Source organism: Lissotriton vulgaris, chromosome 4_1 (assembly GCF_964263255.1).
Source record: "Lissotriton vulgaris chromosome 4_1, aLisVul1.2, whole genome shotgun sequence".
In the NCBI taxonomy this organism is placed as follows: Eukaryota; Metazoa; Chordata; class Amphibia; order Caudata; family Salamandridae; genus Lissotriton; species Lissotriton vulgaris.
In genome coordinates, this window is record NC_141691.1 from 687,281,718 (window position 1) to 687,300,158 (window position 18,441).

The window sequence follows — 18,441 nt, forward strand, 5'->3', positions numbered from 1 at the left end:
AGGGGTGTCAACTTGGTGACCCCCAGGTCCAAGGTCCGGGGTGTCTTCTCCAAAAGTACCATCATACCCCGGGGACCTCAGGCCAAGAGCCCCTCCGACGCCATGCCATGATGACGGGGTCATGCTGCTCCAGAGCTCATCTGGGAATCCGTCATGGTGGCGGAGGCCACCGATGCCACTGCGGCCCCTCTCTCCTGCTCTCTAGTCGCTGGGTCCGGTCGTTGTCGTTCTGGGGACGGGCCCACCCTGTGCCAGGAAGAGGATCGACGCCTCCGCCGGAACGGTGAGCTACGAGCCTCTCGAGATGGTTCCTCCTCTACGATGCCCAGAAGATCCTTCGCCTCCCGCAGGGAATTGATCTGCCGTAGCCTGTTCTCCCATCGAAAGATAATCCGGAAAGGATGACCCCAGGAGTAGGACACCCCGCGCTCCCGGAGGAAGGTGGTTACAGGCCGGAAGTCCCTTCGCTTCTGCAAGGTTGTCGCCGCCAGGTCCTGGTAAAGCTGGGGGCGATGGCCCCTAAACTGCAAAGAGGTGATGGTCCTAGCTTTCCTCAGAATCCGTTCTTTGACCTGAAAGTCGTGCACACAGACGAGGATATCTGGTGGCGGGCCCCCTCCCCTTCTAGGCAGCCCCACTCTGTGCACTCTGTCCATCTGGATGTCCCGCAGTTCCTCATCCTCCAGGATTTGAAGAAACAAGGCTTGGACGTAGCCACGCAGGTCCCCCGATTCACCATCCCACGGTACCGCCTTGATGCGAATGTTATTCCTCCTGGAGCGGTTCTCCAAGTCTTCTGCGTGGGTTTGCAAATCCAGGTTCTGCTCCGTAAGTCGTATGATGTCCTGTTGGAGTTGGTGCACGTCATTAGCCATGCTAAGGTCATGGTCTTCCAGCGTCGCCACCCTTTCGCCAATCCCATCTACGTCCCTCCGCACCTCCCGGAGGTCTGATGCCAACTGTGTTCTGAGTTCGGAGATGTCCTCTTTAATAGTTGCGAAAAGCTCCTTCATGAATGCTTTAGTCGCTGGCGCCTCATCATCTGATTGTCTGGAGGACCCGCTGGCTCCAGGCGACGCTGGTTGCTGCGATGACTTGGAGGCCACCTCCTTCACCGTCTTCCCCCCCTTGCGTTGCGAGCCAGACATGACTGCGAAATGCCGCCGCACTCCTACCACCAGGCCTTAGGTAGTCGCAGCCGGGAGGATGAAGCTCGGAACAGCGACCTTCGGGTTCGGGACACCCTGTTAGCAGTGCTGCGTCACTCCCCTAAGAGCGTCCGCCGATCCACCAGTGCCGCGGGCACCGAGAGTTCCCTTCAAACCAGGTAGCAGGTAGTGGTCGACAGATCCCCTCCTCGATGCAGGCGTCCGGCAGAGAGCTCTTGGGACCCCTCCGTTTGCGCTCTTGTCTGAATCCAGGCCTAGGGACCCTCAGGATCGGCCTCCAGAGGTCGCCACGCAAGGCCCCCTCCGCAACAGAGTCTCGTGCTCGCCTAGGGATCCTCGGGATCGGCCCTCCTAAAGTCGCTATGTAAGGCCCTGCCGCAACAGAGGGTCGTGTGCCTTCGCACGAGGGGACTGTCACCCGGGCGGCCGAATGTCTCGGCACCCCTCAATCCGGTCTCCTTGGTCTCCAGTGGCGGCCCCTCCGCTAAAACTGGGCAAGAGTCACCACTACGGGCCAACTGAGCAGCCAGCCAAAGGCGCGTTAAGGCCGCGTCGCGCTCCTCCTAGCCTGGGAGGCAGCCAAGAGATGGTAGTGCCGAGCGTCCTCCAGGTCTCTCTCCACTGGCGCCGCAGGAGTGCCCCCTGAGTCCGCCTGTCCGGGGCAGCAAAACGTCCCGGTCGCTCGGACCGCTCAATGCGCCCCCTTTGATGAAGCAGCAACGTCACAGGCAGCCTATCCGGGTCACGGACTGCAGGGAGGCCGAGAGAGCTCCTCCGGTGTCACCAGCCAGCTATGCCTCCTCTCCCCCAGTCCGGGGCGCCTCTCCTGACCTCCCCCCGGGGCCAAGCTCTCCACTGCAGCGGCGCACCTCACTCCCTCCTCCGGCTCAGCTCACCCCTCTGTCGCGCCAGCTCTCCTCCGGTGCGTCCCGGTGGTGGGAACAGCCAATCGCGCGCCCAGCCGGGCTGAATCCGCCGGCGCTCGCCCAGCCAGTCCACGGCTTCACCCTGCCGGAGTCGCTGTGCTCTCCGTCCACGACGCACTGAGCTCCACGACCCTGCGGGCGTGATGCGTCCCGTTCTTATTCAGGCCCCAGCCGGGATCGGCTGCATTGGACGGGCCCCCCCAAGGCCAGGCTCCGGTCAGGCCGAGGCTGAGCTTCCGGCACTCGAGGCCGCTGCTTCACAGTCCGCAGCCCGGTTTCGCGCTAAAAAGCGCCGTAGGAACCAAATCGCCTCCCCGGCGGCACCGGAGCGCTCCGCCAGCCTTCACCGTCCTGTCAGTACCGAACAGCACACCAAGGACCCCGCTGTTCGAAGCTATGTCGGTGCGGCGTCGGAGAGGCTCAGAGATGCGTCCTACTCCGACGCCATCTTGGCCACGCCCCCCCCATTCCATGTTTCTGAGTTAGGACTGAAAGTGCACATCCATCTCTCTCACAGCAGTACAAGGCAAACTCTTTTGCATAATCTGGCATTCCCAATGCAGGTGCTCGACAAATACTGTTTCTTAATTTAGTAAAAGCTACCATACTTTCATCATCCAGAACATTTGGATCCTTCACATCTTTCTGTGTCAACCTCTGTAGTGGTTTTGCAATCAGTGAGAAACAACAGATCCACTGTGCACATCCATCTCTCTCACAGCAGTATAACGCAAACTCTTTTGCATAATCTGGCATTCCCAATGTAGGTGCTCGACAAATATTGCTTCTCAATTTAGTAAAAGCTTCCATATTTTCATCGTCCAGAACAATTGGATCCTTCACATCTTTCTGTGTCAACCTCTGTAGAGGTTTTGCAATCAGTGAGAAACCACAGATCCACTGCCTACAATCTCCAACCTTTCCCAAAAACATTTGTACTTCTTTCTGAGTTTTGGGCGGGCTCATCTGTTTGATCACATTAACTCTTTCTGGGGTCACTTTTCTAACTCCTTTTTCTATTTTGTGTCCTAGGTACTGGACTTCCTGTTTACAAAATTGGAGTTTTGCCGGGGACACTTTGTGTCCTCCTTCCCACAAATGGTTCAAATGGGCAACTGTGTCTATCACACATGCGTGTTTTTGATGCCACTAGCAGGTCATCAATGTATTGAACAAAAACCGAATTTCCTGGCATGACTAAGGTCTCCAGAAATTTTTTCAAGATCTGATTAAATATTGAGGGACTTTCAGTGTACCCTTGAGGAACTTGGCACATACCAAAACACAGTCTTCGAACCGGCCAAATAAATACTGGCTTTCCGGATGTAATGGAATCGAGAAAAATGTTTGGCACAAATCGATCCCTGTGTACCAGTCAACATCACAGGGAATTTGGTGGTAGGGTGTTCAAATATCGATTACTAAAATATAGTTGACATAAATATAGTTGTAAAAATATCGTTTACAAAAATATCGACACCCTATACTTAAACAGGTAAGTACATAAATATCTACTGAAAAATATTGTTGTAATAAATATAGATGTCAAAAATATTGACTTTTTAAATTAATTAAAATTACATTAAATAATAAATAAATATAAGTACTATTAACAAAATACATTACATTACTTTTATTTTTTAACTATTTAAAACAAATTAACTACACTTTTTCATTATAAACTTAATAAATGTGTACATATACATATATTTAACACATTACTTTATATAACAACAATAATACATACATATAATTAAAATGTACAATATATTATTAGTTAAAACATTTGATAGCGTAGGTGTAAAAATTACTATTCCCACTCCAGAGGGTGCAACAGTAGGGAAAGCGTTGGATAGCGTAGAGGCAAAAATTACTATTCCCACTCCAGAGGGTGCAACAGTAGGGAAAGCGTTGGTGGTGCAACAGTAGGGAAAGCGTTGGATAGCGTAGAGGCAAAAATTACTATTCCCACTCCAGAGGGTGCAACAGTAGGGAAAGTGTTGGATAGCGTAGGGGTAAAAATTACTATTCCCACTCCAGAGGGTGCAACAGTAGGGAAAGCGTTGGATAATGTAGGAGTAAAAATTACTATTTCCACTCCAGAGGGTGCAACAGTAGGGAAAGCGTTGGATAGCGTAGGGGTAAAAATTACTATTCCCACTCCAGAGGGTGCAACAGTATGGAAAGCGTTGGATAGCATAGGGGTAAAAATTACTATTCCCACTCCAGAGGGTGCAACAGTAGGGAAAGCGTTGGATAGCGTAGGGGTAAAAACTACTATTACCACTCCAGAGGGTGCAACAGTAGGGAAAGCGTTGGATAGCGTAGGGGTAAAAATTACTATTCCCACTCCAGAGGGTGCAACAGTAGGGAAAGCGTTGGATAGCGTAGGGGTAAAATTTACTATTCCCACTCCAGAGGGTGCAACAGTAGGGAAAGCGTTGGATAGCGTAGGGGTAAAAATTACTATTCCCACTCCAGAGGGTGCAACAGTAGGGAAAGTGTTGGATAGCGTAGGGGTAAAAATTACTATTCCCACTCCAGAGGGTGCAACAGTAGGGAAAGGGTTGGATAGCGTAGGGGTAAAAATTACTATTCCCACTCCAGAGGGTGCAACAGTAGGGAAAGCGTTGGATAGCGTAGGGGTAAAAATTACTATTCCCACTCCAGAAGGATCAACAGCAGGGAAAGCGTTGGATAGTGTAGGTGTAAAAATTACTAAATGTATTTAGTCATTTATAAAATAACAAATCTTTATTTTTATTTAATTAATCATTAATTAAATAATTATTCAATTAAATTGTAATTAATTTACTACATTTTCACTAAACAATTCCAGTACACACACCTAAAAATAATTAAACAATTAACATAATTAATTATATAATTATTAATCAATTAACTAATTGAAATTAATTAACTATTATTTATTACACTATTTATATTCATTTAAAACATTAATTAATCTATTATTTTATTATATTTAAATTACTTCCCACCCTACTCCCCTATAAACCCACAACCCGCTACGGAACTATTAATACTAAATTCAACATAAAATACATTATTAACTAATAAAATACTACAAAAAATACTACTTTGACAACAAATACTCATTAAAAACACTACATTACTTATAATTATTTAAAAAATGATATTTTTGTAAACTATGTTTTTGTAAACGATATTTATTACAACTATATTAAAGTTATCGATATTACTTACCTGTCTGTCGATATTCTGGTCAGACTATATTTTTGTCATCGATATTTCTTCCTGTAGATATTTTTGCAGCGATATTCCCGTTCTGTACCGAATTTGGTAAAGGATCACTGCTGGATTTGGCACTACTGGACAACCGGGTACTACAATTTTATTAATCTTTCTTAAGTCCTGCACTATTCTGTATTTTCAACTCGGTTTTTAAAATCCTATAATAGGCGAATTACAAGGACTGCTCAGTATTTCTTTCAGAATTCACTGTTCAATATTCAGAAGCAACTCCTCCAATTACTTCTGGACTCATTTTGTTCTGAGGTATGTTTGGATATACAGCACCCTCTTTCACTGTTATCTGAATCAGATCTACATTTGTCATTAGGCCAATCTCCTTTCCTGTGAAATCCCACACATCCGATCTTACTGCATTTTTTAACTCATCAGGCAAATTCTCTTCTTTGAGAAGTGAAAACAACTCATCCACTCCTGTCCCTTGCTTCGCTAGCATCATCTTAAATTCAACATCCTCATCAGGTGTCTGAAATGTAATACCATCTGGCGTACAAAAGATGGTGCAGTTGCATAATAAATCCCTACCTAAGAGATTTACTGTACTCGAGTCACATACCACAAACCGATGCATGTCTCTGAGGTTTCCAATATGAACTTCTATTGTGACTGGTGTTCTAATATGCTTATTCAAGACTCCTACAACTTGGATAGTTTCTCCAGAGGGGTAGGTTCTGAATTTCTGCTGCTCTCACAGTAGAACGGGTAACACCTTCATCCACTAGGAATGTAATATCATTACCTTCCACTTTTCCGTCAACAAATGGACCTGACTGATCTACTGCCAAAGATGCGCCAAGTACGCACTCTTCCTCCCCCCCTCAGGCACTGTCATTAAGAGGAGTCTGAATCACTCTCATTGCATTGCACCCAGTATTGCGGAACCATTTGCACACTTTGATTCTTACCAACTTGATCACCTCTGTGAAATCCAGTATTCGCACTTTACCTCTGCACTTGAGCATTCACATTATTTGGCATGGGAGCTTGTGTCACCTGTAACGGTGGAGTAACCATCTGCTGCTGCTGTTGGTTTACACCCACCTCATTCTGCATCAGCGGAATTACATTTTGATTTACCCCATTATTCTTTATAAGAGATCTATACTTGTTCTTCCAATGTCCATGCTTTCGACACACATGACAAGGATTATTCTTCATAGCTTCTTCTCTGCTCATTTTACCTCCACCTCCACCACCACTGGGCACCTGACCATTCTGATGCCGACCATTCATCTGGTAACCTGTTTGAGTATTATTGTTTTCTTGCTGCTCTGCTACCATAACTTTGCACCTACATCATCTTCTCTTTCAATGTTTTATGCTTGGTATCAATCTTGTCACTAAAATACTTTGCATACCTTAGGATTTCATCAACTGTTTTGCTCTGCCAGCAAATAAAATGCTGTATCATATTGCTAATCTCTGGTTTTATCCCAAACACAAACAGTACACAAAATGTCCCATATCTTTGTCTCCAATTTTCCCAAACCCAGTGTACTTCTTGAATACCTGCAACAACATTTCATTAAAGGCATGTTCTGATTCCTTTGGTTCCTGGGTCGTCTTGTCAATTTTAACCCAATCTGTTTCTTTCTGCAAAATCTTCCCTTTCAAATAAGTGATTACCTGATTATACTTTTTCATTACTTCATCTGATGGTGCACCTGTTTTAGGGTCTCTAGGATATTCTACTTTTGGCCAATCGACATTGATCTTACACTCTGTCCATAAATCTTCTGGAACGACAATCTCAAACAATCCATATAGATCTGTTAACAAAAGCTTTGAAACCTTCACAAACCGCTCTACCTGTTTGTAGTACTCAACTGATTTTTCTCTTAATCCTTGTCAGTAAAGGCCATTCTGTAAGATTTCGGTAACAATTTTTTTATGTCTACTCCTAACTCACTAGCAGCTTCTGATATTTTCTTATGAAGATTCTTCGCTCTCCAAGTAATACTTTTACACAAGAACAGCAATTCTTCATCTTGGTAAGTCCCTAATTTGTCAGGACTTATTGTGCCAATAATCATCTCTTCCAAATCTACTTTCAGTTGACTCACATTTATACTCTGGGGTTGAGGTTTTGGCTTTGTTATTTCTTTTATCCAATTATTTAGTTCTTCCGGTGAAGGACCTGCTGAACTCACTGCTACTGGAGTGATATTTGGACCTATTTTTCTTGGGTCTATTTGAGCACTTCTTTTAGGGGTTTCTGTTATCATTTCACCAACTGGAAGATCTAACAATGTGTTATTCGGATCAGCCGATCTATTCTCATTTGCTACCATCATCATTTTACTCCTGACATCACTTCTCGGATCTGTCTACGTATGTATTTGTGATACATTCTGTTGTTCTCCATACAATAGAACTACGGGACCAATTGTTACCGGTACCATCAATGCTTCTGCATTCAGACTCAACTGATTACATTTCTGGGCCTGCTATATTCTTGCTTTATTCAACAAATTCATTTCATTTTTTTGTACTATTTTAGCTATTTTTGTGACTTGTGGAATTAAAGGGGTCTCCATTTGTGGGACACTTGGAGTCACCTCCCCTAAATTTTCATCATATGGCGGAGGTCTTTTGGTCATGATATCCTCTAACAACTCATCAATGCACGCCTGTTACTTGACCAATGCCAGCATGGCTTTTTCTGACGTCAGTATTATTCCTGCTACTGACCCTCCCTTCACAAAATATTACAGCACTATTTTTTCTGAGATTCCTTGATAAAAATTTCGGTTAGTAACAACACAAAACAATACTACCTTGTCTGTTCCACTAAATAAAGAGACAGTCTTCACTTTTCAAGGAGGGTTTTCTTACACTGCAAGTAATGATAACGACCAGCGAGATCTCACTTCTCTAACAATCTCCAGGAGGACCTGGTACTACTCTAGGGATAAGACCAACATTTCACAGGAGGACTTTTTGGTGTGAAAAGAGGTCTTGTTACACTCTTGGGGATAAGGCTAGAGTTTCAGAAGTGGACCCTTTGAATTTCAGACACTCGACTTGTATATGAAATGTCCCTAATATAACACCTACAGCCCTCCGTAGCTTTGGTATTATTACAACAGACAAAGTACTTCATCAGTGTGATTTCTTTACCACACTTTTCTTCTGCCTACTTCAGGCTACATTCCATTCCCAGGATTCCTCAGGTATCTCTGTACCTAAACTTCTAGACAACATAGAACAGGACACTAACTTTTCATTGTTTTTACCTAATCTTGTACTTTTCCCCTGTGCCTAACTTGCTTTCTTGCCCAGACTTGTTTTTATTCCCCTGTGCCTGTACTTGCTTTCTTGCCCAGACTTGTTTTTATTCCCCTGCGCATGTACTTGCTTTCTTGCCCAGACTTGTTTTTATTTCCCTGTGCCTGTACTTGCTTTCTTGCACAGACTTGTTTTTATTCCCCTGTGAGTAACTTGCTTTCTTGCCCAGACTTGTTTTTATTCCTCTGTGCATGTACTCATTTTCTTGCCTAAACTTGTTTTTCTTTCCTGTGCCCAGTTCTCCCGCGGCCCGCCCATTTTTCCCACCGCTGCGTCCCTGCGGCCCCGCCCACCTGCAATCCCATTCGCCGCCCCGCTCCCAGCTGCTCCTCCCTCCCACATCCCCTCATATGGAAGCCGCGCTCAGCGGGCACGCCGCTGGTGCACCTAAGGCAAGCCCGTCTGTGCATGGACCGGGCCCAGCGCCAGGACCCCTGGACACCACAAACACCAAGACGCCCGACACCGCTACGATGCCAGAACCCTCCATGCACTCAACACCGGACGATCACACACCTGCTTCCTGGCCGCCCCGAAGCGCACCCACAGAGCTTTCACCTGCCGGAACTGCAGCTTCACAAGCATCCGCCCCACCATGCGGCCAACCAGGAAAGAACCCAACCACCTCAGATGCATCCTTCTCAACACCCGCTCCGCCCGGAAACATGCCGTTGAACTCTGGGACCTACTCGACTCAACCTCCCCAGACGTCACCTTCCAGACGGAGTCCTGGCTGAACCCTGCCTCGGCACCCGACATAGCCATAGCCGTCCCGGAATGCTACAAGATCACCCGCAAGGACCGCACCAACAGAGTGGGAGGAGGAATCGCCCTCGTCCACAGGAACACTCTCAGAGTCTCGACCAACACCGACGGCACCCTCAGCACTGCCGAACACCTGCACTTCCAGATCCACACCGACCCCAACACCACCCTCAGAGCCCACCCGCCGACCATACCGACCTCGACACTGCTGCCCACAACCTCAGACAGTGGATCAACAACTGCGCCAACACCCTCGCCCCGATCAAGAAACCCTCCCAACAATCATACCAACAAGAAAGCCAGCTGGTTCACTGAAGACCTCCGGGCCTTCAAGCAAACCTGCCGAAAGCTGGAGAAGATCTGGCTCCGTGAACGAACACCAGACATCCACGCCGCCCACAAGAATGCCACCCGCAGACACCATCACCTCATCAGTTCCACCAAAAGGGCCTCCTTCAAAGACCGCCTAGACAACAACGCGCACAACAGCAAAGAGCTCTTCAACATCATGAAGGAACTCTCCAACTCCGTATTTGTGGATCGATAAAATCCGGCTCTCCAAAAGATCCGACCACTCCTAGTCGGTTGAAGGGCAGCTTGCCAGTACTTGAGCCCTATGTTCGCCACCTACTGGACACCTCCTTTAGGTCCCAGGTTGTCCCGAACGCCTGGAAGCAAGCAGTGGTACTTCCTTTGCAGAAGAAGGCCAATGTCAGTTTTGAAAAACTGGACAACCTCCGCCCTATCTCCCTCTTGCCCTATATGGCAAAAGTGGCAGAAAAAATAGCCAATGTACAGCTTATGCCGTTCGAGGAGGCAGCTTCGCTACTCCACGACTCGCAATTTGGCTTCCGTCCCCGTCACTCGACGGAATCTGCACTCCTCGTGGCGGTTGAAGCGCTACGACAGGGTGTGGATGAGGGCCAAGCCATGGCATTGATCTTGCTCGACCTAAGCGCAGCGTTCGACACTGTAGCACATTCCACCTTGCTACAGTGTCTGAATGAAGGTGGGGTTACAGGAGCGGCGCTTGGTTGGATTAAGTCCTTCCTGTCTGACAGGCGTTTTCAAGTCAGATTGGGTGAATGCTACTCGAGGGAGATTGAGTTGGGCCAGGGCGTGCCTCAGGGCTCGTCCCTGAGCTCAACCTTATTTAATATCTATGTCTCCCCCCTGGCGGCCATCGTGGAGGGATACGGTCTCCGTTTGGTGTCCTACGCCGATGACACGCAGCTGGTCATCTCCCTATCGCGTGCACCCGGCCTTGCAGCGGACATCTTCAGGAACTGCATGCAAGATCTCGCTGCCTGGATGTCCGCAAACTGTTTAAAACTGAACGGTAGCAAGACCGAGGTGCTCGTGGTGGGGGGTGGGCCGTCTGCCTGGTCGTCGGCCTGGTGGCCGCCCTGTCTGGGTGAAGTCCCTGTTCCCTGCCGTGAGGCTAGGAACCTTGGCGTGTGGCTGGACAAGGACCTAGCCTTTGGTCCCCAGGTCGGTCGGGTTGCGGGGGTACGCTTCGGTGTCCTGAGAGCCTTAAGGAAAGTGTTAGACCTGCTCCCTATTTCTGCTCGAAGGACGCTGGTGCACGCCCTCGTGACCTCCCGACTTGACTATGGGAACCTGCTTTATTTGTGGGCCACAGGCAAGGTCATGGGCCGCCTGCAGGTTCTTCAAAATGCTGCAGCTCGGCTTGTACTCAGGCTCCCTAGGAGGTCATCCGCTAAACCAGCTTTGCGGACCCTCCACTGGCTTCCAATCGAGAGGAGAGTGGAGTTCAAGGCCCTTGCTACATGCCACCGCATTTTGAGCGGCAAAGCACCTGCACCGCTCCAGAGTCTGGTAACCCACTATGAGCCTACACGCAGCCTACGGTCCTCGCACACTGGGTTGTTAAAAGTCCCCAGAGTATCTAAGGCGCGTATGGGAGGCAGATCTTTTAGATACCTCGCTCCCAGGCGCTGGAATGCTCTTCCTATGGAACTACGACTAGAACCCTCCGAAGTCCTGTTTAGGAAGAAACTTAAAACATATCTTTTCAGCAGGTAGCCTTCTGTGGGAGGGGGGGGAGCAGCCACTTCACTTATCACAGCGCAGGGACACGCCAGTGGCGTAACCAGGCGCTTAATAAATGCCCAAATAAAAAAAAAAAAAATAACCCCAGCTCCAACACCAATGACGTCCCACCCTCGCAAAACCTGTGCGACTCGCTGGCCACCGCCACAAGATCACAGACATCCACGACAGTTTCAATGCCACGACTGCCCCGACAACCACTGAGACCTCCGCCCCCACGACCACCATCCGCACCAACCGCCTGCTCTACTGGACCAACATAAATGATGATGACACCATCAAAATCATGAACACCATCCCCTCCGGATCTCCGTCAGATCCATGCCCACACCACATCTTCAACAAAACCAGCACATCCATCGCACCCCATCTCCGAAAAGTCATCAACACCTCCTTCGAGACAGCAACCTTCCCGGAGAGCTGGAAGCACGCTGAGATCAACGCCTTACTCAAGAAACCCAAGACGGACCCTGAGGACCTCAAGAACTTCCGCCCCATCTACCTGGCCCCGTTCCCGGCAAAGGTCATCGAGAAGACTGTCAACAAACAACTGACCCGCTACCTCGAGGAGAACAACATCCTGGACCCTTCCCAGTCCGGGTTCCGCAGCAACCACACCACCGAGACTGCCCTCATCGCCGCCACCGATGGCATCAAGTCCCTGCTGGACAACAGAGAAACGGCTGCCCTCATCCTCCTGGACCTGTCAGCCGCCTTCAACACGGTCTTTCACCACACACTACGAACACACCTCCACAACGCTGGGATCCAAGAGAAGGCCCTCGACTGGACCACCTCCTTCCTCTCCGGCAGAACACAGAGCCTCCGCCTTCCCCCCTTCCGCTCCGAAGCCACCGAGATCATCCCTCAGCCCAACTCGGTTTAACATCTACATGGCACCGCTCGCCCACGTCGCCCATCGGCACGACCTCAACATCCTCTCCTACGCCAATGACACCCAGCTGATACTCTCCCTCACCAGGGACCCCCACACCGCCAAAACCAACCTTTACGGAGTAATGAAGGCCGTTGCTGAATGGATGAGGAACAGCCAACTGAAGCTGAACTCTGACAAGACGGAGGTCCTCATCCTCGGATCCAACCCTTCGCCTGGGACGACTCCTGGTGGCCGACCGCACTGGGAACGCTCCAACACCCACCGACAACGCACGCAACCTAGGGGTCATCCTCGACTCCACCCGCTCCATGACTAAACAGGTCAACGCTGTTTCCTCATCCTGCTTAAACACCCTCCGCATGCTCCGTAGGATCTACAAGTGGATCCCCACTGAAACGAGAAGAGCAGTCACCCAGGCCCTTGTCAGCAGTAGGTTGGACTATGGAAACGCCCTCTACGCAGGAGCCTCGGCCAAACTCATGAGATGGCTTCAACGCATCCAGAACGCCTCTGCACGCCTGATCCTCAACATCCCTCGCCGCAGCCACATCACACCCCACCTGAGAGACCTGCACTGGCTCCTGGTCAACAAGAGGATAACCTTCAAGCTCCTCACCCACGCACGCAAGGCATTCCACAACACCAGTGCAACGTACCTCAACAGATGACTCAGCTTCTACACCCCCACCCGCCAGCTCCGCTCTGCCGACCTCGCCCTCGCTACAGTCCCCCGCTTCCGAAGAGCGACCTCAGGCGGCAGATCGTTCTCCCACCTCGCCGCAAAGACTTGGAACACCCTCCCCATCCACCTATGGCAGACCCAAGACCTGCGGACCTTCAGAAAACTCCTCAAGACCTGGCTTTTCGAGCAGTAGCAGCATTCCCCACCCCAGCGCCTTGAGACCCTCACGGGTGAGTAGTGCGCTTTACAAATGATATGATTGATTGATTGATTGATTGATTCATGTTAAGAGCATATAATCAATGACCATTACCAAACTAATTAATAATGAAACTGTCCTCTGCTACTGAGAAACTGATCCAGCACAAAACCAATACCTGATCAATGGTCAATACTCAATAACATCCCAGAACAATGTCCCATATAAATTCATCCAAATCCCTGATGCGCTGGGGTCAATTTATATACGTTCAATTCTTTTCCTTCTATTATCCATGTGTGACCTCATAGAATATTCATCTAGCTTATACATCAACTTTCCTTCTACTTGGTCCATAAACTAATTAGTTGAATAGTTGATGGTAATGATAATACTATCTAACTAACTAGTCAGTCAGCTAAATAATAACAAACTCTCTGTAAAGTTAATAAAGCTTTTTATCTCAAATTAAAATGTTTAAATGCTCAATGCATACAGTCACAAATGCAAATAATGAAATTCACCAAAGGAAGAGAAAACATAGATAAATGCAACCAGAGTAAAACTTTGTCATTCAACATATGGTAACACATGAAGGAGTGGATAGAGTAAGAGACATCAGTTTCAGCATAAATATTGCAAAACAATTTATTATGACAGAGTGGATAGGTGAAGAGACAAAAGTTTCAGTGACAAAATACATTTTCAAGTAATTTTGCAAGAACAAGTTTGAATATTAATACAAACCCAAAGCATCTTTAGAAAACCACCCCTCTGGCCAAAGAGATGGTGGGAGTCCCCTGAAATAGAGTCAAGGAACAAAGATTACAGGGACAGGAATGGGACAGGACAGAAACAGCTAAGCCTCTCTGCAAACCGACGGACAGCGACGCATCTCCCCCCTCTCTCTCTGTAGCCAGCCTAACCTCCTAACCACACCCCCAAAGGCACCCCAGTTATACCCTGAAACCTACATGTCGGTCCCACATAAGTTGAAACATTTCACGTAACTCAGAAGTTCATTGGTGGAATTGGGAGGTGGTGTGTCACACCACTGTGACTTCATTCACATTTTGGGCATATTCATTGTTCTACACCCATTCCCATGATTTCATAATTGTTCTGTTCACATGATTTAATACATGTTACAATTGCACATCATTTTAAGCCATATCCGCGGAAGGAGTCTTGGCAGGCGATCATCACATTGGCCTTCAACTCCTGCGCTTCTTCTGCTGTCCTCTGCGCTTCTGTCTGCCTTTGACAGATCAATTTTGCTCTTTTATCCTGCCCCTCCTTTATCAAGTGAAGAAATCATGGATGACCATTCAGCTCACTATGGTAAAGAGAACATAGGCATTCATTAATTATATGATAATGTACTTTTCACTGTGTACCACCGACCCTTGCATCATTCCCTGTTAGTGTTTTCCTAGCATAGCTTTAAGTGCAAGCGGCATTATTTATTATTTCAAAGCAAGATACAATGTGCAAACTAGGAAATGCACATGCGGCCTAGACATGCATTAATTCTTGTTTCTTTCAAAACACACTGCAAATATGGTTTTAGTTCCTTCATATATTATTTCACATTAGTGCATACATGTGCAAAGCTATTTCCCTCATGTTTATGTAAGGTGTAAGTTAGTTTTCTATTACTACTTACTGTTAGTACATATTATGGTGTATTCATTTGAGCAGGTTTCTTTTTGCGAAATCCTGCTCCATCACCTGTATTGATAGTAAAATTCCCAGATGTGACATCACTCAGTCCTTAATTCCTGAATGTTACAGTCAACAAATAAACATTTTATGTCCTGACATGGCACTACAATCATAGCATAATCTCAGGGTGAGCTTGGAAGCAGAGGTTAGTCTTCATCTGATGGATCCTGGATCTTTTTAGCCTATTGAGACGCACTGGAGTTCACAACAGTTTACAATTTAACTCTTTGTGTATCCTGTTTGTCCACACAATGAGGACCAGGATTTGGAAGACAAACGTTTGTAGGTTTATTACAATTTAGTAAACAATTCAATTTAGGTGCGTATCAAGAAAACATTAGGATACAAAATCATTACTGGAAAACTAAATTGCCAAAATAGGTAAGATAAGGCATACAAAGAATACAGTCACAGCAATATTGATAATAAGAAACAGAAATTGGTGTTCCTTAAAGAATCTCCAATCTTCCTTTCAAACATGAACAGATTACAGGGGTCATCTAATCCAGGCTCTAAAATAGAATGAAAATGGTTTAGAATAAAGGTTCTCAAAGGTTCCATGAATAAGGGCAGGAAGGTGTCAGCATAGTGAAGACTCCAGTAGAAGTCTTCTTGAAAGAGAAATCTGTGTTTAGAATGAAGCTACACACTTGTTAGGAGAAAAAGAAGCAGAGTTCTCAACCTCTCAAAGTCGAAAGAGATCTGCTCTAAAGTCTAAAAGTGTGAACACTAATGAAACCAAAATTTCGAAGAGTTTCCATATCTCTTAACACATCACCAGAAACCCCAATTATTCCTCTTTCTCATAGGGTGCATCTGCAACATCCGTTGATTTTCCTGTCCCAAAGAGCTCGAACGACCATGGGAACCTTGGGCATCCTCGCTCCCGATACACGATGAATAGGAGGCTTCTTCTCCTCATTTAATTGTCTGGTTTTTGCCAAGATTTCTCTTCTCAAGCATAATAAACTCTAATACACAATACTCCTTTCTCTATTTGTGAAATCAGAAAAATACACCTGCAAACACCTGCAACGAAAAGGAACAGGCAGAGCAAAGAAAAATAAATTTTGTTTTTAGAAAGCAAGACCTAGTCCTAGTCAAGCTAACTTTAGTTAATCATTTCCATTCATGATTATATATGCAATGTACTTTCAATAAATGCAGTATATCCTAAGATACAAGTGTGTAAATGTGAATATCAATTTCAAATCTTTATTTTAAGCTAAACGTTAGAGCACACGTATATAGAGCTCTAGTCTCTACAGTGAATACACCTCAGTAATGTGTTTTTGGTGTTTCACTTTACTTTAACAAAGTTAAGCTACACTGAGTATGTAGTGTCAGGTACACATATATGTATAGAGGTGGGGCCTAAATTAAGCTGCTCCAATCTTTTGAAAGATATCTAGTATTCAGCTCTACATTTCAAAGCTAAAATTCCTAGATTTTCTAATGATCATGCCGTCAGATTTTTTGTATTGACTCTCTTTGACCCTGCTGTTTTCTGGCATGGGGTGTGGCAAAATGGGCAGTTTTCCAGTTTCACTTTTATTCCTAAATGCTTATTAGACCTGATTTAGGAATGTAACTTTGCTGAAAAGAATGCATTATCATGTAATTAGTAGTATTTAATTAAGTTGTTTTGTGAAACAATTATTTCCATTAAATGTCGTTGTTATTTTTGTTTAGTCATCTGCGGCCCAGGAACATACAATCCACAGGATGGAGTTCACTGTCTTGCTTGTAACACTAGCGCAATATACGGAGCAAAGAAATGCCTCTAATGATCATGGTGTGCATAGCACTTTAAGGAACTCTGAAGCATGGATTTTGCCTTGGGAAAAATGCAAACATTTTATTCATCTGTACATAATTTCAGAAGCACAAAAATAAAGCCAGCCTGTCGACAAATCATGCCTGAATGCTTTAGTAGAATACGTTGATGAATTAAAAATATTTGATCATTTTTTTATATGTACGTACTTGATGTGTGGACTTATTTACATTCATGCCTTGATTTAATACATTAAAGGTTTTTCTTAATGTGTTCAGCAAAGCCACTGCTCATGTCCTTCTGAAGTTATCTGAAAGGTTGGAATTAATGTAAACACTGCACCAAACCAGCATAATCTGTGGCAAACCTGCTTGGGGCTTGGCCTGAAACCTTTTGATTTTGCCAATAATTTTTTGAATGTTAGATAACTACTATAAAGGTGTAATCGGGATCCCATGTGAACATTTATCCCTGATAGATGCGTTATACACAGAAAATGTTGTGAGGGTTAGGTGAGGCCCTGCAGGGGAATTGACAGAAGACATTCCATTCAAGAGAGGTGTTAGACAAGGGTGTTTTTTGGCTCCCACACTTCTTCTTTTGTACATAAATGGCTGCATCCCCTAACTCTTAAACTGTGAAAAGGGCTCCCCGAAGGAGGTTTATAAAATACTGTGTCTCCCTTTTGCAGATGACACTTTTTTATTTTCAAAGACTCCTCATGGTCTATTCTCTTGGACAAGTTCAACACGTTTTGTTTAGACCACGGTCTGGAAATTAACAATAAGAAAACCAAGTACATGGTCTTTGGTAATAGGAGGAAAAGACCCAAGAGTATGGTATTCTTAGTGGGAAGACTTTGGATAGGGTACATGAATTCGGACAAAAGACTGGAAGACTCCCATAGGTGGGTAGCACAGGTACAGAAAAGTGTTATGACTCTGGGTCTATTTTAAGATTTCCAATAGATGTCCCACTTTCGCTATCTTCCCTCCCCTGAAGATATATAAGATTCAAGCCTGTGGGGGAGCTATGTATATGGGAGTTTTATAGGGGCACTGTAATCTTAACACCCTTGAAAAAGCTGAAAATGCCTTTGTTAAGACCTTCTTGAGAATTCCCACCAAGTGCGCCCACTGCAAAGTAGATTCAACCTAAACCTAAGATCAATTTCTGACATTGCTATGTTGAGTCCTATACAATATTGGATAAGGTTCTAAAGGGATTCCATTAGAATCCTACTAGATGACCACCATGTTGGGAAGATCCCCTGGCTTGTCCATATTTGAAATGTGTTATTTAAGTTAGGTCTGAAAGGTTTTTGGCTACAGCCCTCTGCATTACCCAAAGGTGCTCAGGAGAAGCTGAAAACGTCCTATTGGAAATATGTATTAGTCATAAAACCTTCTGCTGCATCCCCTGTTACCCTAGTAGATCCCTTCTTGATGCTCAAATGTGTACCTGAGTATGAGCAATACCTGAAAATGGTCATCAACCCTGCCGCTCGTGCACTTTATGTTAAATTTAGATTGGGCATATTACCGTTGTCTACGTTTACCCATTCCTGGACCAAATTAGGGAGACGTATCTAATCTGTTTCTGATGGGTTGTCAAGTTCCAGAATATATTGAACATGTGCTTTTTTCCT

General features: G+C 45.9%; 1 protein-coding gene across 1 annotated transcript in view; it reads left to right on the forward strand.

Annotated features, from left to right (window-relative positions):
- The window catches only part of ZPBP (zona pellucida binding protein), a 1,007,890-nt gene extending 991,087 nt beyond the window's left edge, over positions 1-16,803 (forward strand). Inside the window, exon 8 of the mRNA XM_086964982.1 lies at positions 16,709-16,803. Within this exon, the coding sequence (XP_086821108.1) occupies positions 16,709-16,803 (95 nt within the window). The remainder of the gene's footprint in view (positions 1-16,708) is intronic.
- Positions 16,804-18,441: the final 1,638 nt, after the last annotated feature.